The sequence below is a fragment of the Apteryx rowi genome, unplaced genomic scaffold (genome assembly GCF_003343035.1).
Source record: "Apteryx rowi isolate R43461 unplaced genomic scaffold, aptRow1 scaffold_755, whole genome shotgun sequence".
Classification (NCBI taxonomy): domain Eukaryota; kingdom Metazoa; phylum Chordata; class Aves; order Apterygiformes; family Apterygidae; genus Apteryx; species Apteryx rowi.
The window spans coordinates 344,101-365,331 of record NW_020451044.1 but is presented as its reverse complement, the minus strand read 5'-3'; the positions used below and the strand labels follow the sequence as shown (position 1 = coordinate 365,331).

The 21,231-nt window shown below is 42.8% G+C and overlaps 1 protein-coding gene and 1 long non-coding RNA gene across 4 annotated transcripts in view; one reads left to right on the top strand and one right to left on the bottom strand.

The window, feature by feature from the left end:
* Positions 1 to 8,213, bottom strand: part of LOC112976687 — a 15,057-nt gene extending 6,844 nt beyond the window's left edge. For 2 of the 3 annotated variants that reach the window (XR_003257117.1, XR_003257115.1), the window contains exons 1-3: positions 8,097 to 8,213; positions 7,841 to 7,928; positions 6,046 to 6,141 (exon numbers count right to left, since the gene is read on the bottom strand). This is a non-coding gene — a long non-coding RNA (uncharacterized LOC112976687). Of the gene's footprint in view, positions 1 to 5,718; positions 5,958 to 6,045; positions 6,142 to 7,840; positions 7,929 to 8,096 lie in introns of those variants that run through there. The other variant, XR_003257116.1, reaches the window with a different exon arrangement.
* A 562-nt stretch (positions 8,214 to 8,775) lies between these two features.
* On the top strand, positions 8,776 to 19,949 carry OSGIN1 (oxidative stress induced growth inhibitor 1). Its single transcript, XM_026088167.1, has 6 exons — positions 8,776 to 8,915; positions 13,240 to 13,342; positions 15,869 to 16,005; positions 16,356 to 16,547; positions 16,848 to 16,939; positions 17,596 to 19,949. The coding sequence occupies exons 2-6, from the start codon at positions 13,258 to 13,260 to the stop codon at positions 18,587 to 18,589; spliced, it is 1,500 nt and encodes a 499-aa protein (XP_025943952.1). The 5' UTR covers positions 8,776 to 8,915; positions 13,240 to 13,257; the 3' UTR covers positions 18,590 to 19,949.
* The last annotated feature ends 1,282 nt before the right edge of the window (positions 19,950 to 21,231 follow it).

Sequence of the window (21,231 nt, the reverse complement as noted above, 5' to 3'; positions counted from 1 at the left end):
ACTAGGGACCCACCATGAAATTACTAGGGACCCACCATGAAATTACTAGGGACCCAAGTCAAAACAAACAGAAGGAAGGTGCTATTAACTGCGCAAACCTCATCAGGTTTTGGCAAGTTCCCTCAGCTGCAAAAGGCTGGAGACAGGGGAAGATGCAGACAAGTGTCACACTTGTTCTGTTCGTTCTCTTTTGTGGGTGTCTGCTAACAGCCACTGCTGAGGTCAGGACACCAGGCTGGGCAGACCCTGTCAATCAGACTGGTCAGTCTTATGGTCGTGCCTCTACAGGCATTGCAGATACAGTGAGCTCTAGCTGCATCATGCAGCAACTCAAGCATGCATCCAGACACAGCTAACCGAGACAGCGGAGAGTCTGTAAGCTCTCCATTACATGGCAGAGTAATTCTGCCCTGCAGTTATTGCTGGTAATAGCCTTGAGTGTTAACCTTCAGAGTGGCTGGGGTGCAAGAGAAGGCTTTAGATAACCCATTGGTCAGAGCTCCCTGGGACCTGGTATTGGAGATAGCCTGTGCTTCTGGTCACCTTGGTGCTGCACTGTTCTGCCCTGCTGAGCATGTGTCAGTCTGGACTGATGAACAGTCAGGTACTCCATTGCCACAGCTCAGCCACATGGCTTCAGCCTTGAAGTAAAGGGTCACTTGCTATTGCTGGCCTCAGGCTCTTTGGAAGAGGTTTTGCCTGATGAGTCAAACTTAGCATTTTCACAATAGAGACCAATATTGACCAGGGAACCAGAAACACCACCTCCTTTTCATCCCTGCTTGGGACAGCTTCTCTATAGACAGGAAAATTGGGGTATGCAACTGGTCTGAGAGCTGCCAAAAAATGAGTGGATCATAAATAAGCAAGTTATTTCTCTCAATAGGATCATTATTGGCACAGGCATAGTGCTAACCTATAGTCTCTCATCTCTAGTTTAGAAATAGCTAGAGAACTGCTGTTTGGTAGATAAAAATAAAGCACACTTAAAGCAAAAACAATGGCATTCCAGCAAAAAAGTAGATCTGAATAGTAAGTTTTTGGTAAAATAGCTGGGGGGAGCACAGTAGGCACACTTTTGGTGAAATTTCTCCCAAAAAGCAACTTAAGCTGTTTCACATCACAACCTTTTGGTTTTTAGTGCAACTGCTATCTTTGGTACTGAACCAGATCCTCAGGGGGTTTAATCTTATTCTGCTAGATGCTGAATAGATATACTGAAAGGCGATTCTCACTATAGCAGCATCTCACATTTGATTTCTCATTGACCTATGCTCAGCTTTGGTCTTTGACTGCATGTGGAGAAATGGATGTCTTTGTCAGCTAAATGAGGAATTACACAAATCACTTTAGGTATTTCTAAAACAAATGCATTAGGGAGTTTGTTACTGAATGGCTTTATTCTTGTGCAGAAATCCTGCCTCTTTTTTCCCCGCAAATGCACTATGCCAAATCTCATCAGAGTTCAGAGTGGTTATTTTRTATGTTTCTAAACCACAAAAATGACTCCAGAATATGCCTGTATTTCAAAATAGGGGATTTTATTTTACAACATATGGCAGCTCCTTTCATGTTGCAGCCTCCTTAAACTAGCCTAGAAACAGCTCTCAATTAGATGAGAAACCTTGACCTGTGAAATATTTCTGTTACACTTTAATGTATTACTGTTATACTGTGACTAAGAGATAAGATTCTCTTTGGAAAGATACTGGTTTATCCAGTTTTATGCTGAACTGTCCCTGTGAACTTTAAATTTTGCTCCTGACAGAATTGCAGCAAGTGGTGCTACAGTGAGAAGGAATTTGGGGTCAAAGAAAAAGTTTATTAACTTGAATACTTTGCTTCAGCTGACCTTTCAGTGTGCACCAAAGCCCTGTTTGGAGGAATGGGATTTATAGGTGAAATCTTAGAATTTTCCAGAGACTTTAAGAGTTACAGAAGAAGGAAAATGCTGCAGGTCAGGAACATCAAACTGGTGAACTGGATCTGACCAGCATCTACCTCTGATAGCTAGTATCAGCTGCTTCAGAGGAAGATGAAAGTAAACCCTGAGGGTAGGCAGTTGTGGGATAACTCAAACAGTCCCTTTCTAATCTCCCACAGCTAAAGACTATTGTGTTCTGCTGCAGAAATGCTAATTTTTCTTTGAGTAATCTATGATGTTGGCTATATTAGCTCTAGGTGCCCTAAGCTGTGCACATTTCTAAGCCTTTCAGGAATGCTACTAAATTCTCAATCTTGATAAAGTAAAGTGAAGAAATTTCTTAATCTTTTTAAGGCAAGGTTAAAGCTGCAGGAATAGTTTGAGCTGTGGCAAGGAAAGGAATCCAAGAACCTCCTAAGACTTTTTGCAGCTCTTTTGTTCATGAACTTCTGTGGCACTGAGTTAAGCAAGCTCATTTCATGACACGCTCCTTTTACAGGTTTGAATTACCCACTCTTATTTGAAAATCACTTTTTTGCTTTGCGATAAAATATGGGCAGAAAAGATTCCCAGTGCCCACAGTTAAAAGTATCCTTCAAGAAGGAGGTACTGATTAATTGGGTTATTTCAGTCAAGAAACCGTAAGTTTGATTTGGGGTTAGTTCCGCTTTGGGGCCAGCGGGTCATTATGTGATACTGCAGTTATTAAATTATCAGTTGCCAAATGCCTCTATAGAAAGAAAGAACATAACTGGACACTGACTATAGGATTGCAGAAAATAAAGGCTGTGTTTTCACAAGTAGAACTTGCTACCCTGAACTCATGTAAATATTTATAAATATATTGATGTTAAGATAAGCAGGAAATTCTCTACCAGCTTCATTTGCAGTTTAATCTTTGACTAGGTCATAGCTGCAGTTTGTTTGAAGTGAAAGTGCCTGTGTTTACTTTTTTCCCCAAACCACATGAATGGTGAGATCATGGAGGTCTGAGTGCAGCGCACGTGACCTGAGCTTTCCTCTGCACGTTGCATTCTGAGGGCAATGAGTCCACAAAGTCCCAGTTCTTCCGGGATGCAAGTATGACTGAGCGTGGCTGTAGTCCCTTGAGTCAAAGGACAGCACCTCTTTGCATCCTATCAGTTTCTGAAAGGGAGCAGATGYGCAGGGAAGTACAAAGCACACTGGATTTGACTCTCATCCCTGTATGCTGTGATCTGAGGACACAGGCCTACCTGCCTGGGGCTGTACCTCTACTCTGCACTTGTTCTCTGTGTGGATACTTGTATGGGAACTTGGAGTGACTTTAGTTTTGCAAGATATCCACTGCTGTTTTGCAGCACAGTGGGCTACTTTGTACATGCTAAGAACATCTTTCTTGGGATGCTTATGCAGAGTAGCTAGAGCTCTGCAAACATGCCCTCCATTACTGCTTCTTAGTGGGCCTGGGTAGAGAAGATGTGTGAAATCTCCCAAGAAGGCGTTCTTAGTATGCACTAGAGTGCCTCTGCCAGGTGTTGCTGCAGAGTAGCCAAAGATATGACCACATGAATGCAGACAGTGGTGCTCCAGAGCCTTCCTGCGCAGTATGATTGATTCTGACTTAACAGCATTATCTGTGCTGCCTTCACCAAGCTTTCTTTTGCAAATGTTTTCAAGATGCAGTGGTGAAAGTGGTTGATGCCTCTGGACAATGAAGACTGGGAATGTAAATTGAGACCACAGCAAAGGAAGACCACCCTCTGAGAACAGCCAGGGAGAAGATGATTGCAAGGTAATGAGTTGAGGGTGGGGAACAACTTTTCTTCCTCAAACAACTCACAAAGGCACTAGGACAAAACCATTTGAGTTATTTATCTGACTGGGAGGTCAATGTCTCTTTGAATAACAAGTGGGTGGAGTGAACCTTTTTCTCCCCTCTTGGACCCAACTACCTAAATACTGCAAAGAGAAGTATGAACCTTGGACAGATATGGCCTTGGCAGGGTCACAGGAAAATAGGACACAAGCTCAGTGCCAAATTTTTCCTAAAAGGAAGCCATGTGAATGCACAAACACATGTAGGAAGTCATAAGTATAACTTGGAGCAGGAGCTGGGTCTCACACTTTCAGAGTTTCCTGAGCTGCTGCTTCTGTCAAGCCTAGCAACTCCCTGGGCTTCCCTATAGCTCCTTTAACTCATTCATTTAGCACAGCAGGTCGTGTACTTCAGAGACCCAGCTGCTGGCATAGGTGATGTGGCCACAGCTTGTCTTTTCTGCTTCAGAAGGTGCCAGAACATATGTAGGGAGCATGTTTTTGTTTTGTTTTTTGGTTGAGGATTGTGTTAATGGTGCCAAATGTGAGTTCTGTTTGGTCAAGGATGCTGTCAAAAAAGTTTCCAGCATCAATGTCAAACCATTATTTTCATTAAACAAGTAGGTGCAAGTTTTGAGTAATAAGTTAACATACAGTTTCATAAATGGAAACTTTCCTGTGTGAAAAGGAGGGGATGCCTCTGGCAGCAGTGGTCTGAAGCTGGATTTTATGTACTGCTGAGATCACATGGGATCAAAATATTTGGTCAGGTCTTCTAAGTGCTTCATCTTGAGGTTTTGCATTAGACTATATGATCCACATTTATAAAGTTCCCTTAGACAAAAAACATGCAGGACTTTATTTTTTTTTACTGGAATTGAATGAAACACTGAAGCATCAAAGTGCTGTTTTGGCCCACAGAGGATCATGTTGGGAGTATTCCTCTAATTATTAAAAACCAGCAGAACGTGAAGTTCTAATGTGTGAAACAATGTAGCGTGCCATGATTTAGCACAGTGATAGCACACGGTAAGCCTGGCTAGAGGGAAGGGTGGATGCTAGAGAGGTACTGTAATAAGTGTCCTGCCATGAGTTGTCAACAGCAGAGGTAGCAACAATGACTTCTGACAGCAGACATGTGTTGTTCCTGAAGTTCCTCCAAATCAGAAGACAGCAGAATCAGGGCTGTCTGGCAGGTTTCATGAATAGGACATGGGTGCTATAACTCCTCAGTGACCTGAGATGTCAAGTCACTTGATAACAAGGAAATTTCTTGCCTCACGGGGTAGTTTAGGTGCAAAGTGTTCCTCCTGAACAGTGCTATGCCTCTTTCTGGCACATTCTGCAGCATTACCTTGGGCAAACACAACATTTGCTTGTTTGAGTTCTGAGATGTAGGTCATGGCTGACCAGAAGGGAAACAAATTGACCCTGGCAACAAATGCATCTGGGCTGTCAATACTGTAAACTGCAGAGTATAACTTGAAGGTGAAATGAATGATTACCAGTGAAGTCCACCCCTTTTTCCTGCAGGCCAAAACCTTCAAGTTGCATGAGTCCCAACTGCAGTGTGGTGAATTCTCCCCATGTAGTGATGGGGACGATTTGCCTAGCTACTACTACATAGTGTGCAAGGGTTATTCATACAATGGCAAATGTAGCCCTCTACCTTTGTGCCCTGTATTTCTACCAGTACAGATGAAGGTAGAAGTGATCCTCTGCATTGTCTGAAGGCAGCCCTCATTGTCGTGGGTCCTCCTTTTTTCCCATAAACAACTTTTTTTAATAAACAAGCTCTTTGGGAACTGCTGTGTAAGTATTATATTGCTCTTGCTAGATCACTGTGTCTTCTTGCTAATTTGGATTAATATCTTTTCTGGATATTGTCCATCAGAGGCTAAGTTTTACTGTTATTTTATTTTTTTAAAAGGAAAAAATTTAAAGAACAGAGGAGAAACCTTTGCAAATCATTTGCTTTATTGACAGTTTGCTTAAGTCTGATAAATCTACTTGTACCCTGCCATTCAGAGCTTTGTGGATTCCTCAGATCCCAGCTGGAATATACTGCAATACACCTCATTGAGCCTATAAACTAGTGGTTTGGTAGAGATTTTTTTTTCCTGGAAAACTCTGAAGCCCTCTAAAGAAACTTAAATCTGTTCCACAATAAACATGTTTTTGTCAGTTTGTGCAAAGAAAGGAGTTGGAACTGTTGGTTAAATGCATCCTCAGACAGCTGTGAATAGAGATAATGCAAAATCCTGCTGAAACCTGTATATAAACTTTCTCCTTGAGCCCTTATTAATCTGAATGATACTACTTACCTTTTCTTCCTGACTTATTGGAAGTGGATCATGTAAGTTTGTAGGTCAGAAGGCTGACTGCCAGGCCAAATGTAGATTATGCAATTACTTCCTCTCCTGGAAAGTTTGAGCAGACAGACAAAGCATGCTAGGCTGAGTTATTTATTTCTAGACATGGCACGCAAGGGGAAACAGATCAGAGTAAAATTAAGATATACCCAGTGTGGTGTGTATGTTAGGATATCAATAACAAGCCCCCCAAATTGCTAGATTCAATAGTCCTATTATGCAAGCAAATAAGGGGCAGTGAGATATTGTCATATTTGAACATCTTCCTGTTAAGATTTATACTGACTACAAAAAAGGTAGAGCTTGTGGTTTTGACCTTATTTGCAGAGGTAATATTAATAATTAATATTGCCTCATTTTGTACATAGAAGACAATTTTATTTCTGCAGATGTGCACACAAAGTATTCCTGATTTTACTGCTTATAAAGCCTGCCAAACCATCATATGGTTTCCTCTTGTGTCTGTGCCACAGGCAAGTATTGACTTGAGCATCTTTTTTCTTAAATATTTGACATGCAATACTGCATTGTATTAAAGATAGTTTTTGAAAAACATAATAAGAGGGCAGCTTTAAATCACCTAACTAAACAAATGCCATAGTTTCTCTGAAAGCTTAATTTGTCTTGAGTGATACTGATAACATCTGTTACCTGACAATAAATATATATTTGGATAATACATGTAAAAGCCTTTGCTCCTGTCAAAGAATCAGGATGACTGTGTGAATGCTCCAAGTCCTCCCTACCTTGGATATAGGCCCAGGCAACTTGGAAGAGATCTAAAAAAAAATACTCAGTCTGACATATTTACTGAGTCAGATTTCCAGAGGGATCACTGCTAGTTGAAGCTTTAAGTGAAACAATGGCTTCGTATTTATTAGAACATCCGATTCTTATGGAATTAAAATAGATTAGGCAGTATGCTACTTTGATGTGGGTCTTGAGAGCACAGGATTCCTTCTCACGGGCTGTTTTCATCTTTGATATCAGATTGTTGAAAGTATGCATCTTAACTGAGTATCAGCAGTCCTCCTGATGCCCTGGGGATCTTACTTTCAAAATAAATGGCCTCAGAGATAAAGATGTGCAGCACTTACTGCTTAAACTGAACTGCATACATCCCCTGGAAACTTATTACATTTAAGAGCACTTTAGTTTTAGCAGACTTGATGGAGATTGTTTAAATGGATTATTCCATTGAATTGAATAAAATCCCTTGAATGACAATCCTATTATGCTGTAGTAAGTTTTACTTGTGAAACAATCGCATTCGCTTAACTTGCATGCAACAGGTTTGCAAGGCTTTATCTCACTGAAGAAAAATAAATACAACAATGCTATATTTTTAGACCCACTGTAACTATGCTATATAAGGACAAATTTCTTGGAATTAAAGCAAACATCCCATGATTACAGCAAAAAAAAATCATGTTAGAGGTTTCCATATAGAAGAGGTTATGGTAGGAAGACCAAGAGCAGAAGATGCTCTTATATGCTGAATAAACAACTCCCATATGTATTTACTTAACATACATAAGCTTAGTATGTTTTGAATAAGCCTGTGAAGAGCTCCAGTATTAATACTGTGTAGAGCAAGCTAAGTGCAATCTGACTTTTTTTTTAAGAACCACTGACACTTGGGGAGCCTCCAAATAAGATCTAGACTCTAAACTTGTTTTCTTTGACCCAGAGGAGCTTAAACAATTCTGTTTTGCTTTCAAAGTTGTTGTTCGGATCTGGATTTTACCTCATCACATTTTTATAGCAAAGTCTCCTATGTGTCCAGTCAGGGAGTTCTAATCCTGGTCTTGTCAGCAGCTGGCTGCTGATTTTTCCTGTGGAATTAAACACAAACCAAAGACAAACAGTGCTATGGAAAACTGAAGATTGTCAGTATATAGCATTGATTTCCCAAAAGATGATGATGAGGCTAACTTTGTATGCAGGATATTACAGCCAATAACAGATTAAGCCTGGTATATGAAATGTACTATATCAAATACCTGAGAACCGGAAATCAGAAGGGATTGAGGGAGCAAGAATTTTGCATACTGTGCTATTTAATCCTCTTGAATTTGATTCACCTGACAATGCAGTAGTGCCTGGGGGCTATGACTTCACTGTTCCCCTGTGCAGCAGTCTGCCTGAGGACCTCTGCAGACACAGGAGAGAAGACAACCCTGCTGGCAGTGTCACATGTCTCATGTGTGCTGTCCCCATGTGTGTTAGCTGTTTTTTAATGAGAGATGAAACTAAAAGTCAAAATACTATCCAAAGGAAGGAAAGTGGACATGAATTTCCTTTCCATTTGTGGCCAAAAAGATTATCAGTTTTAAAGCAACTATACCATTCTATCCCTTCACTCTTATTCATATCTGCAGTTATCACTGTAGCAGCTTTCCTTTTAAATCAGAGGAAAAATTCAGTTCTACTGCAGGAAGCATTGTATTTTGTGAAGTCTCGGGTTTAATTTGCCCTGAAGGTAACAAGTGGAAAAGAACAGATTAGTTCAATGCTGGACTTCTGCCACGCACAGGTCCTGTACTCAGCTGAACATCGCTCAGGAAAGTTACTCTACATCATTCATTCACAAGCTGGGAAAYAATCTTCCTGCTGACTCATGCTTATAAGTATTTTTCTAGCTCCACCTACATTCATTTCAGCTCCACCTCTCTTCACTTAGAGCTGGTAGCMTACTATATTTAAACAGCTGTCTTAGAGCAGAGACAGGATTCAGGGCTGGTATTTTGGCTGTTTTTCTTGACTGTGCAGGCGTTTTCATAAAGATCTTGTTTCTTCTCATCAGATCTGCTGCTGAAAAGGTAAGGTGACTGTAAGTGAATGCAGAGAGCTCTATAGCTCTCTCTGTGTGGCATATTGGAACATGCTGCTTTCTGCAAGATCACAGGAAGGCTTTTAGAACGATGTATCTGTATGTACCACAAAGTTGAATGGCTTCCACGTACTTTGTCTGTGGGGTAACTGGACTCGTATGTAAGACTGATTGTGCTGGTGGGGGAAAGAACTCCTTAAACTTGTAGGAAAGTATAAAAGCTGGTGGGATGTGTTTCTTAAAGTCCTAATGAATGAAACTAAATATCTTCTTAAATAGCTGCTTCTGAAATGAATGGGGGGGATGAAGAAATGAAGCTGAAGGAAGCTGTTGCGTTTCTGTTACTGTTCTTGTTAACCCCGAGTGTCACAGAAGCACCCTCAGGCTCCTCTTCCTTGTATGCTCGCTGCACTGCTCTTTTGAACTCTCTCCACGTGCTGTACAGGCCTCGCTTAGCAGCCCTTACTCGAGCAGAAGTCCCATTGATGTTGTAGGGAGAGCTATTTGCATGTGGCTGATGTAATTTGGCCTTTCTCTTACTAAAGATATTCTAATTTTGTTGTCTCGCTAACACATCTTTGCCTTTTTCTTTTGCTCGCTTAAAACTTGTTTCAGTCGTGCAGCCTGGAACTGCTAGGGGCCACGCTGACCTGCTTCGTGGGAGTTGCGGGCCCGCTAGGTGTGAGGCTGTGTCTGTGAGGTGTGCAGARTTTGGCCCAGGATGATAAGCTGGCTGCTGCTTCGAGCCAGAGCAATTATGTAATGTTCCATCGGCAGTGGAAGCAGCGAGGAGATGAATTCTGGAACTTGCAGCATGTTCCCGAATGAAGAGGAGGAAAGAGACCCCCATTTAAAGTAGAAAGCCTAAAGCAGGAGCCAGAACAGTGAGCGGGGTCACTGAACTGGTTAGATGCAAGTGCCCAGCAGCCTGCTCTCCCCAAAGGGAAAGTGGGAAGGGCAGCCTTGTTTGTTAGCTCAGGCTTTTCTTTTTCTTGCCGAGTTAGTTAAATAGCTCTGTGTAGATTTGAAGTGAACTCCGGTGTCCTGTGTGCTTTCCAGTAGCCTCTGCAGGAACGGATTCATTTGCTACAGTGAATTGGCTGTATGGGCTATTGAGGTATGTGTGTCTCTTGATTCTGAGACTGCCAAAAATCAAAACAAACAAACAACAAGCAAAAAACCCCCCCACCTTTACTTCTCATGGCAGGAAAAATGAACATTTGGCCTGAAAATTCAGCTGCCTTGATGCTCCAAGCACAGTTTTGCCCACTGCAAGTCACACACCTAGTCTACAGGTTGGGAATAGCTCTAACCAGGTTCAGCATCTGATTCATTTTCTGCTAAAAAAATATAATTAGTAACTGTAAACCATAAAGATGGCAAGTCTAGGATGTGGAAGGGACTTCTTATATATAGAGACATGCTGGGATGAACAAACTGCTTTGATAGTTAATTTTGTGTTGATAGGATTGTCCAGTGTCAAAACTTTGGGGAACAAAGTGTGTAGCACTAAAATGGGCCTAATGAGGTTTTGTGAACCCAGATCTTGGATAAAACTACAGCTAAAAACGGTCATGTACATACATGGATTGAGGAATGCTTGCCAAATCAGCAATTGTACTCTAGCCTTAAAGGTTTGGCTTAATTCCAGCAAACATTCCTTTTTCACATATCAAAAGATACTGAATGGAGGTGCAGCGTGAAATGAGGAGACTTATCACTGAGGCTGCTGCTTTGCGCTGCTCGCGGTGGGTTGGGTGACAGTGCAATGGCTAGGAGCCAAGGCAAGCTCCCTTTGAAGCAGACAGGACTGCAAGGCTGACTTTTACAGTCTTGTGTCTGTTTTTGTCCCCTTCAGGTCCCCTGTAGAAACTCTGGCACAGGACAGCAAGATTTTGTGCCCAGATCTTGCAAACGGACTTGCAGGCTCATCATTATATATACACTGGCTTTGCTGCTCCCCTGGAACGGTTGCCATGTGCCGTACTGGGTTGGTTCAGCAGTCCTTGCTCCCAGCAAAAATCCCATGAACGTTGCTGGGTTACCGCTGTCTACAGAGCACATACAGTCTCTGTGCATGCTGCTGCAGACTGCTACAGAGCAGAAACCTGCATTGCTCCCTTCCAGGGATCTTGCTTCACATTTTCAGACTCCCAGTATTTTCACAGAGATAAAAGGTGTGCACTCTGTATTAGGAAACGTTAACAAGAACTTGGCTTGTTGTGTAGTACAGCCGTGGAGGAGGGAATGGTTTGTTACCATGGAGAAGAAACCCCTGCTAACCTTCAGATACGTATTGCGATTGAGGCTGGTTTGAGCGAGTATCTTCCTGATCAGACTGGTGAGCTGTTTCTCTGGTCTCTCAGGCCATCCCCGTTGCTAGTGCTGAACTCTTCCAATTGCACCAGTGGACCTTTGTGGTAGAAAATTATTTGGGGATAAACTTACACAACAACCCACCGATGGTAGTGTGGGGTTTGGTTCCTGTGGCAGAATCTACCCAACAGGCTGAGGAAATATGTGGGTGGCTACAGTGGTTGGGTTAAATACACCTCAAGGGGCAGATGGGTGCCTCAGTGTGGACATAACATGAGGAAGTATTCATGTATGCATCAATCTTTGGTCCTCTGGGTCACAGCTAAGCTGTGAACCAACAGTTCCTACATAGTTCCTCAGGATCCTGCTCTCTTTAAAGCTAGATGCCTAAAATGGCTTAAATTAGAAAGCATGACTGTTTCTTAACCCATGTTTTCTATGTGGTTCTTGCCCTTTCAGACAGGACATGAGAGAATGTCTTAGTCTAATGCTTATTTAAGTGGTAGTAAGTGACCAGTAGGTGTTAAACTGTGGTACCAAACTTCAGCCAAAGCTGCTAGTTTTGAGTCCCACATGGAGGCCTTATGATGTGTCTCTCTWCTTGGGTGAATCCAAGCCTCTTAGAATAGCTACCACAGTCTAGGCCAGAGATGGCCATATCTCAGGGCGTRCAAGCATAGCTACATCCTTGAAGGCTAACCCGCTCACATGACTCCTTTTGAAGCCTGAAATTCTGCAAATCCTAAACTCAGCTGTGGTTTTGTGGTTGCTCATTCAAACACCAGTGCCTTACTGCATTACTGTAGCTGTTGGTGTAGTAAAAGACAAGTTTTAAGGGGAGCTTTGCACTCGCAGGATGAAATTTGCTGCAATGCTTGTGTCAAAGGCAGTGATGTGCCAAACCTTTGAGTGCGCAATGTGCTTGCCCATGATCTTTCTGCACTTTAAAAGGATGTGGAGAGCATCTTCTGCTGAACAGAGTAATGCCATTCAGTGGGTTTGGACTTGGTTTTTCAAAACAAATATAAAGTTTTCAGAAAAAGACTATTTTGTGTAGAATAACTTAGTTTATGTTGAATTTTGAAAAAATCACTTTTACTGTGATAAAAATAACACTGACTTCTCTGGATTAGCAGCCATGATGGTGTAGTTGAATTCCCTGGAAAAATAAAAAAGCACTTATTTAAGGTGCTGTGGTTCCTGCAGGAAGGGCAAGAAATTTTGATTCACTGTTCATTGAATTAGGGCATGTGCATGACAAAATGAGATGAGGTGTGTAGATTCCACTCTCCCAATGACACCTTAGTCTCCAAGATTATATTTTTGTTACTTTTTAATAAAGATTTGTTGTCATTTACTAGTTCAAACCCAGAACTCTGTATTTTCTGGAAGGCAAAGAAGGCATCCCTAGGTTCAGAAAGTGAACTAGCTCTTCATTTCTCAAAAACCTCTAGCAATGCCATGGCATGTATTTGAAAATGCAACCCAAACATTTCCATCCTTCGGGCAGAAGCTTTAGGTGATGCTTGCTCTACTTCTCAGTGAATGCACAGGTTGCTTTAAAAACTATGAAACATTCAGGAAGGGGTGTTTGCAAGACCTCCATTCATACAAAAGTTCATGATAATTGCATAACAACATTGTTCTACTCAGTATAAGCAAAAGTGAAGCTTTCATTAACAAGCTGCACCATTTCAGCTGTTATAGTTAGAGGGTTCATGGTTACTGAATTTGCCAGCTGTTCTGGGTGGACTGAAATTTGTGTGTGGAGGAGAAAGATAAGGGTCCTTTGCCTTTTTTTGTGATATAATCAGGGAATCAACTTTCAGCTTCTAAGAAGGAAAAGAAAAAAAGTAGTGGGCCTGTCCCGAGTGTGCAAGTGTAAAGTGGTGTGCAATACAAGGATAATACTCTGGATCAGCCCTGTTCTGTGGGCTATAGCAAGTCATGGCTTTTGTCAGAAAAGCCAATAGTTTAATATTTCTTTGTTTTAACAGGTAGACTCCAGGACCTAAATGCTTTCAGACAGAAAGATGTATTCGGTGTTGAACAAACACCAAAACAGGAGCGAGTTTAAGCCACTTCCTGTAGTGATTATAGGTAAGTTTTCTTTTGACAGTGTAGTTGTGTTCTCTAGTGCCGTTTTTGCTTTGGACTTGCCATCTTTTTTGTTCCACGTCTTAAGACCAGAATTGTCCTGGTCATTGTTCCTGCCCCCTTTCCCTGACAGTGAGACTTTCTCTAGTGCTGGTACGAATGGAGTGGTGGCAAGTAAGGAACCAGGTGTTTGACAAACTGAAACGCATGCCTGCTTTTCACTAACAAAAATGGTAACCTTCTAGACATCAGGTCAGCTGGGCCTGTTTTTTTTCCCCGTCAGGCGCTTAAAAGGGTTTGAAACTATTTCACTGAGAAAATCACTAAACAAGTTGATTTTTCTGCAGTGCTTGAATTGGTGCGTGTGATCTTTTTCCCTCATCATGTGTGGTTTGGGAAGTGATCCAGATGCTGTTGAAGTTTCTGGGAATTTTTTTATAGATCCTTTAAATACTTCAGAAATCTCTTGGCATGTGCAAATCAGCTACACTGCTTTTATACAGAAGTTAATAGCTTTGGTAAAGAACTGTGGCTTTTTATTTTTCACTGTTTCAGAAATTAATGCATTAACTGTCCTGTGTCCCTTGAGAGAGGAGCTTTGTAATGTGGGGTGATTCTTGGAGCAAGAATTGAGTGGTGATGTGAGTGCCTTCCCCTCTGCGACTGACGAGCTGTGCTGGAGCACAGGCATTTCACTCTTTTCCTCTGAGCCTATGCTTAAATGCCTTGTAGACCTGGGTTCCTGCCTTATCTGTCATGTCATCGGTAGCCCCTGAGCTAGTCCAAAGTTTGTGCAGCACATAAATCACAGTTAATCGTTGCTGACAGCAAGTTTCACAGGGACACTACTGCCTGTGGATTGAATTCTGAGGGTGACTTTCTGCTGCCCAGTTGTGGAAGCCTTTTGCAGCAGGCAAAGAGGATATTTTGGTAGATCCCAGGTGTGCCTCTATGGGGACCAAGTGTGGAGACATCACTAAAGCCTCTGGAGCACCAGTGTGAAGATGCATGCTGTGGGTAGGCTGTTGAGAGCTGAAGCAGCTCAGGTGTTTCATTGCACCTGAACATGTCTAGCAGATTCCAGCTGCTTCCCCAGGCCTGATTTCTGGAGACCTTAGCTGTGGCTTGGACGGTAAATCCTCTGTGCATTGTAGTGTGTTGTGAATTTAACTCAAACTTCCTTGTGCATCCTAAAGCAAAGGAGCAAGTTGAGACCATATTATATTCTACCATAGCTGCAATGTAGTTTGCTTTTAATTTCCACTGCTGCTTGGTTTTGGATGGTAACTTTCCTGCAAGTGGCATATTCCAAGCACTAACCAGCAGCCACCTATTGCCACCCAGGGTCAAGCTGATTTTGGCTCCAGCTGTGGAGGGTAGCTGCCCTTAGCATAACTCAGCTCACCATGAGTTTTCCAGCCCAAACCTCCCTCTCTCTCAAATGCCCCAGAAGCGGCCTTTGCTCCAGTGGCTGTGGCACGCAACACGGACACTGTGTCAACACGGCTGCTGTGTCACTTTGGTTCTCCTGCCCTGCATCGTCACTGCATTATGTAATTGTGGTTAGTCACATACTAGTGAGCAGCCGAGCTCTGGGCCAGAGAGGCTGACAGCTAGTTATGCAGACGCTGTAAAATATTAAACATACTGGAGAGCAGCCATGTGAAAATTTTCCACAGGCTACTCTCACTGCACTCTGGAGTCACATATATCAAGTCTTTTGGCTGGCTTTTGGGTGGTCAGCTGGACAAGCTTAGCCATCCAGAGATTTGCTCAAAGTGCTGTATTCTGAGGGATTGTCTTAGCGTGGCAGAGACGCGTCTTTTTGTAACTCACTGCTTGCAAACCACTGTGGGGCTAGTTCCAAGGTCCTCCAGAGCCACCAGCCAAAGCTAGTCTTGCTAGAGAGCCCTTATTATAAGGGATTCCTTATTGAAAGTATACAGAGCAGAGCTGTTCCCTATCGTCTCTGGTCACTCTGTTCTCTGGATTTACTCTGCATCCTGTACCCAGCGAACTACCCTGCACAGGTGACATGCATGTCCAGCAGAGCTGAGGCCCCCAGTCAGCACGTTACCAGTTTTGAAACTTTTAAACTGACCACAGCTGTCTCCTCCCAACGAATAAAAGGAAAGAAACAGTAACAATGAAACAGATGGGGAGAAGGAGAACTGTCTTCAGAGCCAAAAGCAAGAAGTTAGTGAGCAGCTATGTAATTAATCATCAGGCTAGTGACTTCAAGCCTCAGGTGAGGTTAACCTCTGGCTTGTTTAAGCCAATGTCTTTTCAGCAAATTCTGAGGAGCTCACAATGCAAATAGACACAACTGAGGAGTASAAGGGGGAACATGAGAATAAGATTCCTTCCCCGACTCCATCCAACAGGCCAGTGGGTACRCTGGCAATAGAAAGTCTCCTGTATCTGCAGTGGTGTCTTAACCTTTGAATTGGTCTGGTTATTCAAAATACTTCTCCAAGGGCTGTTCCATCTGCAGGAGTATAAAATCTTCTTTTCCATCTCTCTGTTTAGGGAATGGACCTTCAGGAATCTGTCTGTCCTATCTGCTGTCAGGCTATGTCCCTTACTTCAAAAGAGACTCTCTTCATCCTCATTCCATTCTGCAGAGGAAACTGGAAGAGGCACCAGATGTCTCCATTTTGGACCAGGTTTGTATTTAAAAAAAAAAGCTTTTTTTTTTAAGCAGGAAAAAAGCCTTCATTATGACCCCATAGTGAAGTATCCCAGGGGTATTTTATAAATGATAACCTCATTTGAATGTTCAAAGCGCATGGGCAGCACAAGCCTTAAACAAAAGACTTAAGTTGTCCAAATTTCCCATGTGTAAAGTGCCAGCATTGCTGCTGAGATCCTCAAGGTGTTTTTCAAGCAGTAAAGGGGCTATGTGCCAACAGATGAATTTCACAAAACACCAGAAGTACTAATTGGAAGTACAGCAGTTTCATGTAGTCTGCCTGGTATGACACACGTTTTGAGCATCTGCTCTGTCTACTTTTAGGATTTGGAGTATCTGTCTGAAGGCTTGGAGGGACGATCCCACAGCCCGGTGGCTCTTCTGTTTGATACTCTTCTGCGTCCAGACACAGACTTTGGTGGAACAGCAGAATCTGTCCTCACTTGGTGGCATGAGACCAACAGAGTCATCCCGCACTTGGTCCTTGGCAGAAACCCTCCCGGAGGTGCCTGGCATGTATGTGAATTGAAGCCTAACTGCTTAGGTCTGCATGTTGAAAGATAGCCAAATGTCCTAAACAGAGCTGAAGGATGCTCAAAAAAAAGGGGGGGGGGCAGGATGGGATGTGAGACACTTATATTTCCTTAAATATGAACATATTCCTTTTTTCCTTTTGAAATCATCCATGCCAGTGGATCAAATTAAATCACTGACTTCATGATAGTTGATGTATTGGAACATGACAAAATAGCATTTCATTTTTCTTATTCTTAAATGACTTTCAGTTATTTAATGTAGCTGTGTTTCTTGTTCCAGTCTATTGAAGGGTCTATGATTACCCTGAGCAGAGGGGAATGGATGGGACTCCCAGATCTCCAGTTCAAAGACTGGCTGAGACAAAAGAGAAGGTGAGATATCTGTGGTGTGATTGTTTATTTGCAAACATCTAAAGGTTATTTGGGAACCTGGGGTGGAGTGCAATCCTTTGATGCATCTGTTACAGATGGTTCTAGTGAGAGGAAGAGACCCCCAGCAAAAATCCATTCTGCATGCAGTGATTCAGAGATTCAGATGCAGAGATAAAGTTGGAGTACTGGTTGCAGTACGTCTGCTTCTCAAGCACTCATTGGGGATGGTTCAGTTCTTCTGAAAATGCTTGGAGAAGACATGGTAGTCTGTGTGTCCATTGCTGCTGTCCCCAATGACAAGTATAGTCACAGGTACTGTGGAATCTCTCAGGTGCTTCTGAGACATGTTAGACACTTAAAATCTGAAAAAGTCCAGGAGATAAAAATGGAATAGAAGTGGACATGCAAGAAGAAGCTATGAGTTACCATGTTCTTAGGGAAGGGATTCATGTTAGACATGTTGCCTCTGTCCAACAACCTGCAAACCTGACTGTTACCTCTATAGGCCAGGAATAAATTTGCTGCAGACAAGAAAACTAGATGAGAAATCTCCTCTGTTAGTGCCAGGATAGAAGGCTCCAGGATACATTCAGTGGAAGAGGGAGAAATTCTAAGCTCTTAACTGCTGCTTGACCTTTGTTTGTAATGTATTACAGAGGCCTTAGAAACAATAGAGCCACAGCGGAAGACATTGCCCAATATTATCAACATTATGTGATGAAGAAAGGGCTGCAGAAGAACTTTAGATGTGGGACTGTTGTGACCTCTGTGAGGAAAGTGAGTGCAGAGAGCATCTTCAACCATGCACAGAAAGATCTGCAGGAGAAAAGTGACTCACTCTGGAACTTCACTGAGGAAAATATGGAGGTCTTTAAGGTAGATGGATTTTTCAAAACTCTGAAAGGTGATCAGGAACTGTTCTCCATCTATGCGGAAAATGTGGTCTTAGCTACAGGAACATACGATAGTCCCACTTGGCTTGGGGTCAAGGGAGAGAACCTTTCCTATGTCCATCACCAGCTCTCTGCCCTAGAGGAAGCGGTGAAGGACAACAGCATTGGCATCATGTCAGATCCAGTCTTGATTGTGGGTGCTGGTCTGACAGCTGCTGATGCAATTCTTTTTGCTCACCACTGCAGCATTCCAGTAATCCATGTTTTTCGGAGAACAGTCAATGATCCAGGTCTTATCTTTAACCAGCTCCCCAAAGTAATGTATCCTGAATACCACAAAGTCCATCAGATGATGAAAGAACAGTCAGCTGCTTGTTCTGGGCCCTATGACTGCTATGTTAGCCTTCCTGAACATCATGTGCTATCCTTTGGCAAGGACAAGAAATGTATCCTTCAAGACAAGAATGGCTACCAGAAGGTTTATAAGATTTCCATGGCTCTTGTTCTCACTGGCTCAAACCCCAACCTTTCCTTTCTGCCAAATAATGGCATTGACTTGGCAATGGACTGCGACCAACCAGTCAATCCCAAGAGGAATCCCATAGATGTTGACCCATTCACCTATGAATGCACTCAGGAGAAAGGGCTTTATGCTCTAGGACCCTTAGCTGGGGACAACTTTGTACGCTTTGTGCAGGGAGGGGCTCTGGCTGTTGCCAGCTCTCTGTTAAAGAAAGCAAATAAAAATCCCCCCTAATGAAAAAAGCCCCCTCCCATGCTAACAGTGTCTAAGTGGGTTACTGCTGTTTTGTTAGAGAAGCAAGTCTCTGATATGTACACCCTCAAATGTGAAGCCCCCACTCCTGGTATTCACCAAGGTTATGCAGAGTTACTAAGCTCTTGCTGAGTTATTTGGGAAGATTAAGTCACCAAATGCACAGAGCAGGCTTCACACACAGGGATACCTTGAACCCTAGGGGATTCAGCTCCTTTCCTGCATGGCTGTGCCTGAAGGCAGCAGGGGCCTTGAGTCTTGTGCTGCAAAAGTGGGGAGCAAGATAGTGACTGCTCTTCTGTGTAACACCTTCCAGGCTACTGAAAATAGAACTGGGGAACAATTGATGTTAATTATTTCCAGACAGCAAGCTGGCAACCCTGTGTCTGTCAGCATCTTACACTGTCCAGTGTTTTTGGATGAAACAAAGTAAGCCAGTGTGGTTTTATTTGCTCCTGTGGCTTAGCTGTATGTTCTTATTAGACAAGAATTCACTGAAAGATGCTGCAGGTAAATTTTTGGTACATGAAGTGGTACTCTGTGAATAAAAACTAGCATAGAAGCACAGTCTAAACTGTATTTTCTTACTGATGACACCAGCAATGTGTTATATGTGGGGTTTTTTTATTCAAGAGATTCATGTGATGATTTGTTGTCTTCTGAAGAGTCTTCAGAAGTGATGGTATTGACTTACAAACATCCAGTTTGCCATCTTACAGCAATTTGCTTTCTAAGTCCTAAAACTGAGGTGGCTGTGTTCTCAGCAGCTGCTCTAAAGACAGCAGAATTAAAGGGAGCTACTGGCTTGTCTTGAAATTCTGCCTGTGTACTGTGTGGGACTTTTGCTGCACGGAGTATTGCAGGAAAAAGCAGTATGTTGTGTACTGTAGTATGGATCTCTAATCTATCATGATTTTTCAAGAATGCTGTTTATGAATTTAAGACTTTTATTGGCAAAGCACTTTGTTAGGGGCTTTCAGTCAGTGTTTTGAATGAGCTGGGTAGGTGGGAATGGTGCCTCATGGTGCAAACCTCACTGTCAGCCGACCTATGGGACCTTCCATACCTCTCACAGGAAAAAAAGAATCATATTTAATGTTATTCAGTATAAAGACAGACTCTGCTCCCTGCGGTGCACTGAAACTCACTGGCATGACAGGATGCTACGAATGCCTCTGGAAAGCTGCGCGTGTAGAGACAGTGGCTGTTTGCAGATGACCCTCACAAGTTGTGCAGGGAGACATACAAGGAACCTGTCTGCAGTGTTGTATCTCACTAGAATATTTTCATCAGTGACTGTACTTGTATGAAATATTTTTCAATAAAGTGATTTCAGACTTACTCTCAGCCTGTTTGTTTTTTATCTCTGACTTTGAATCTCTGACCAAGAGAAGATCTAACAAACTTCTTCATCAGCTTGCTGGCAAATACCAGGATGTGGTGTGATGTACCCACTGAATTCCACCTCTCTCCTCTCCCTAGGGGCATAACACTCTAAGGACATGTTTTCCACATGTCTTCCTCTGCCCTTTAGGATGGAAACCTTTTTGTAGACACTACCGAAGTGCCCTTTCTCTTTTGTGAAGCTAAACCATGCTTACAGAACAAAACTTTTTTACCAAGAGTGTTATCTCCTAAGAGACCTTAGATCTTGTTACTTCATGTCTTCTCTTATCTGGAAAAGTCCCAAATCATGGCCTAGTCTAGTAAGGCATAGGATCATTTAGATTGGAGGGGACATTTGAAGGTCTGTGGTCTGACCCCATTAAAGCTTGGTCAAATTTGAAGTTAGATCAGGTTGCTCAGGGCCTTGCCCAGGAAAGCTTTGAAAATCTTCTGGGATAGAGATTCCGCTGTCTCTTTGGGACTGCTGGTTCAATGTTTGACCACCTTTACTGTGGAGAATTGTGGCTTGTTTGTTGTTGTTTTTTTTTTTTCCCCCCCTTCTAAGTATCTAAATGAAACATTCTTCTTGTGACTCATATCTGTTGCCACTTGTTCTTTCACTGTGCACCTTTGATAAGAGTCTGGCTCAAAGTGTTAAAGCACAAATCCTCCATCTGCTCTGTGGAAGGCTGAGACTCGAGGCCCTCCAGAATTTGCAGGGACAGAGGGGTGCAGTGTGGAGAGCTGCTGACTCTGCTGGCCAGATGAGCAGCAGGGCCCCCGGGGGTCTCTGTGGGACAAGGCAAGGTGGCAGCAGCTCTGCTTTGCTCTCAGACTTTGGCAGCATTGCTCTTAWAAGGTGGCAGTTGTTATATGCTATATGGGCATAACTCAGTGTGGATAATGCAGTCCAATGCCGGTTTACATGTCGTGGGTACTCCCTAGGAGAGATGAGCAAGTAACTGATACTCCTCTTGTCCCCTTTGTGCTCCTCCAGGCTGGTTTCCATGCAGCATATGGAGCTGAGAACTAAAAAAGCATCTCAGCACACTGCAGTTGGAGGAGAGAGGCCTTTGCTGTCTGCCTGAGCTGCTTGGTAACCTGCACGTCTTCCTGACTTTAAATAATTTGTTTTCTTTTATGAAATGAGAGTGCTGTGGGCTTCCAGGATTGTGCTGTTCCTCCCTGGCAACTGACCTTTGCTAGAAAATAAATCCATAAATGATCAGTGCTCACCT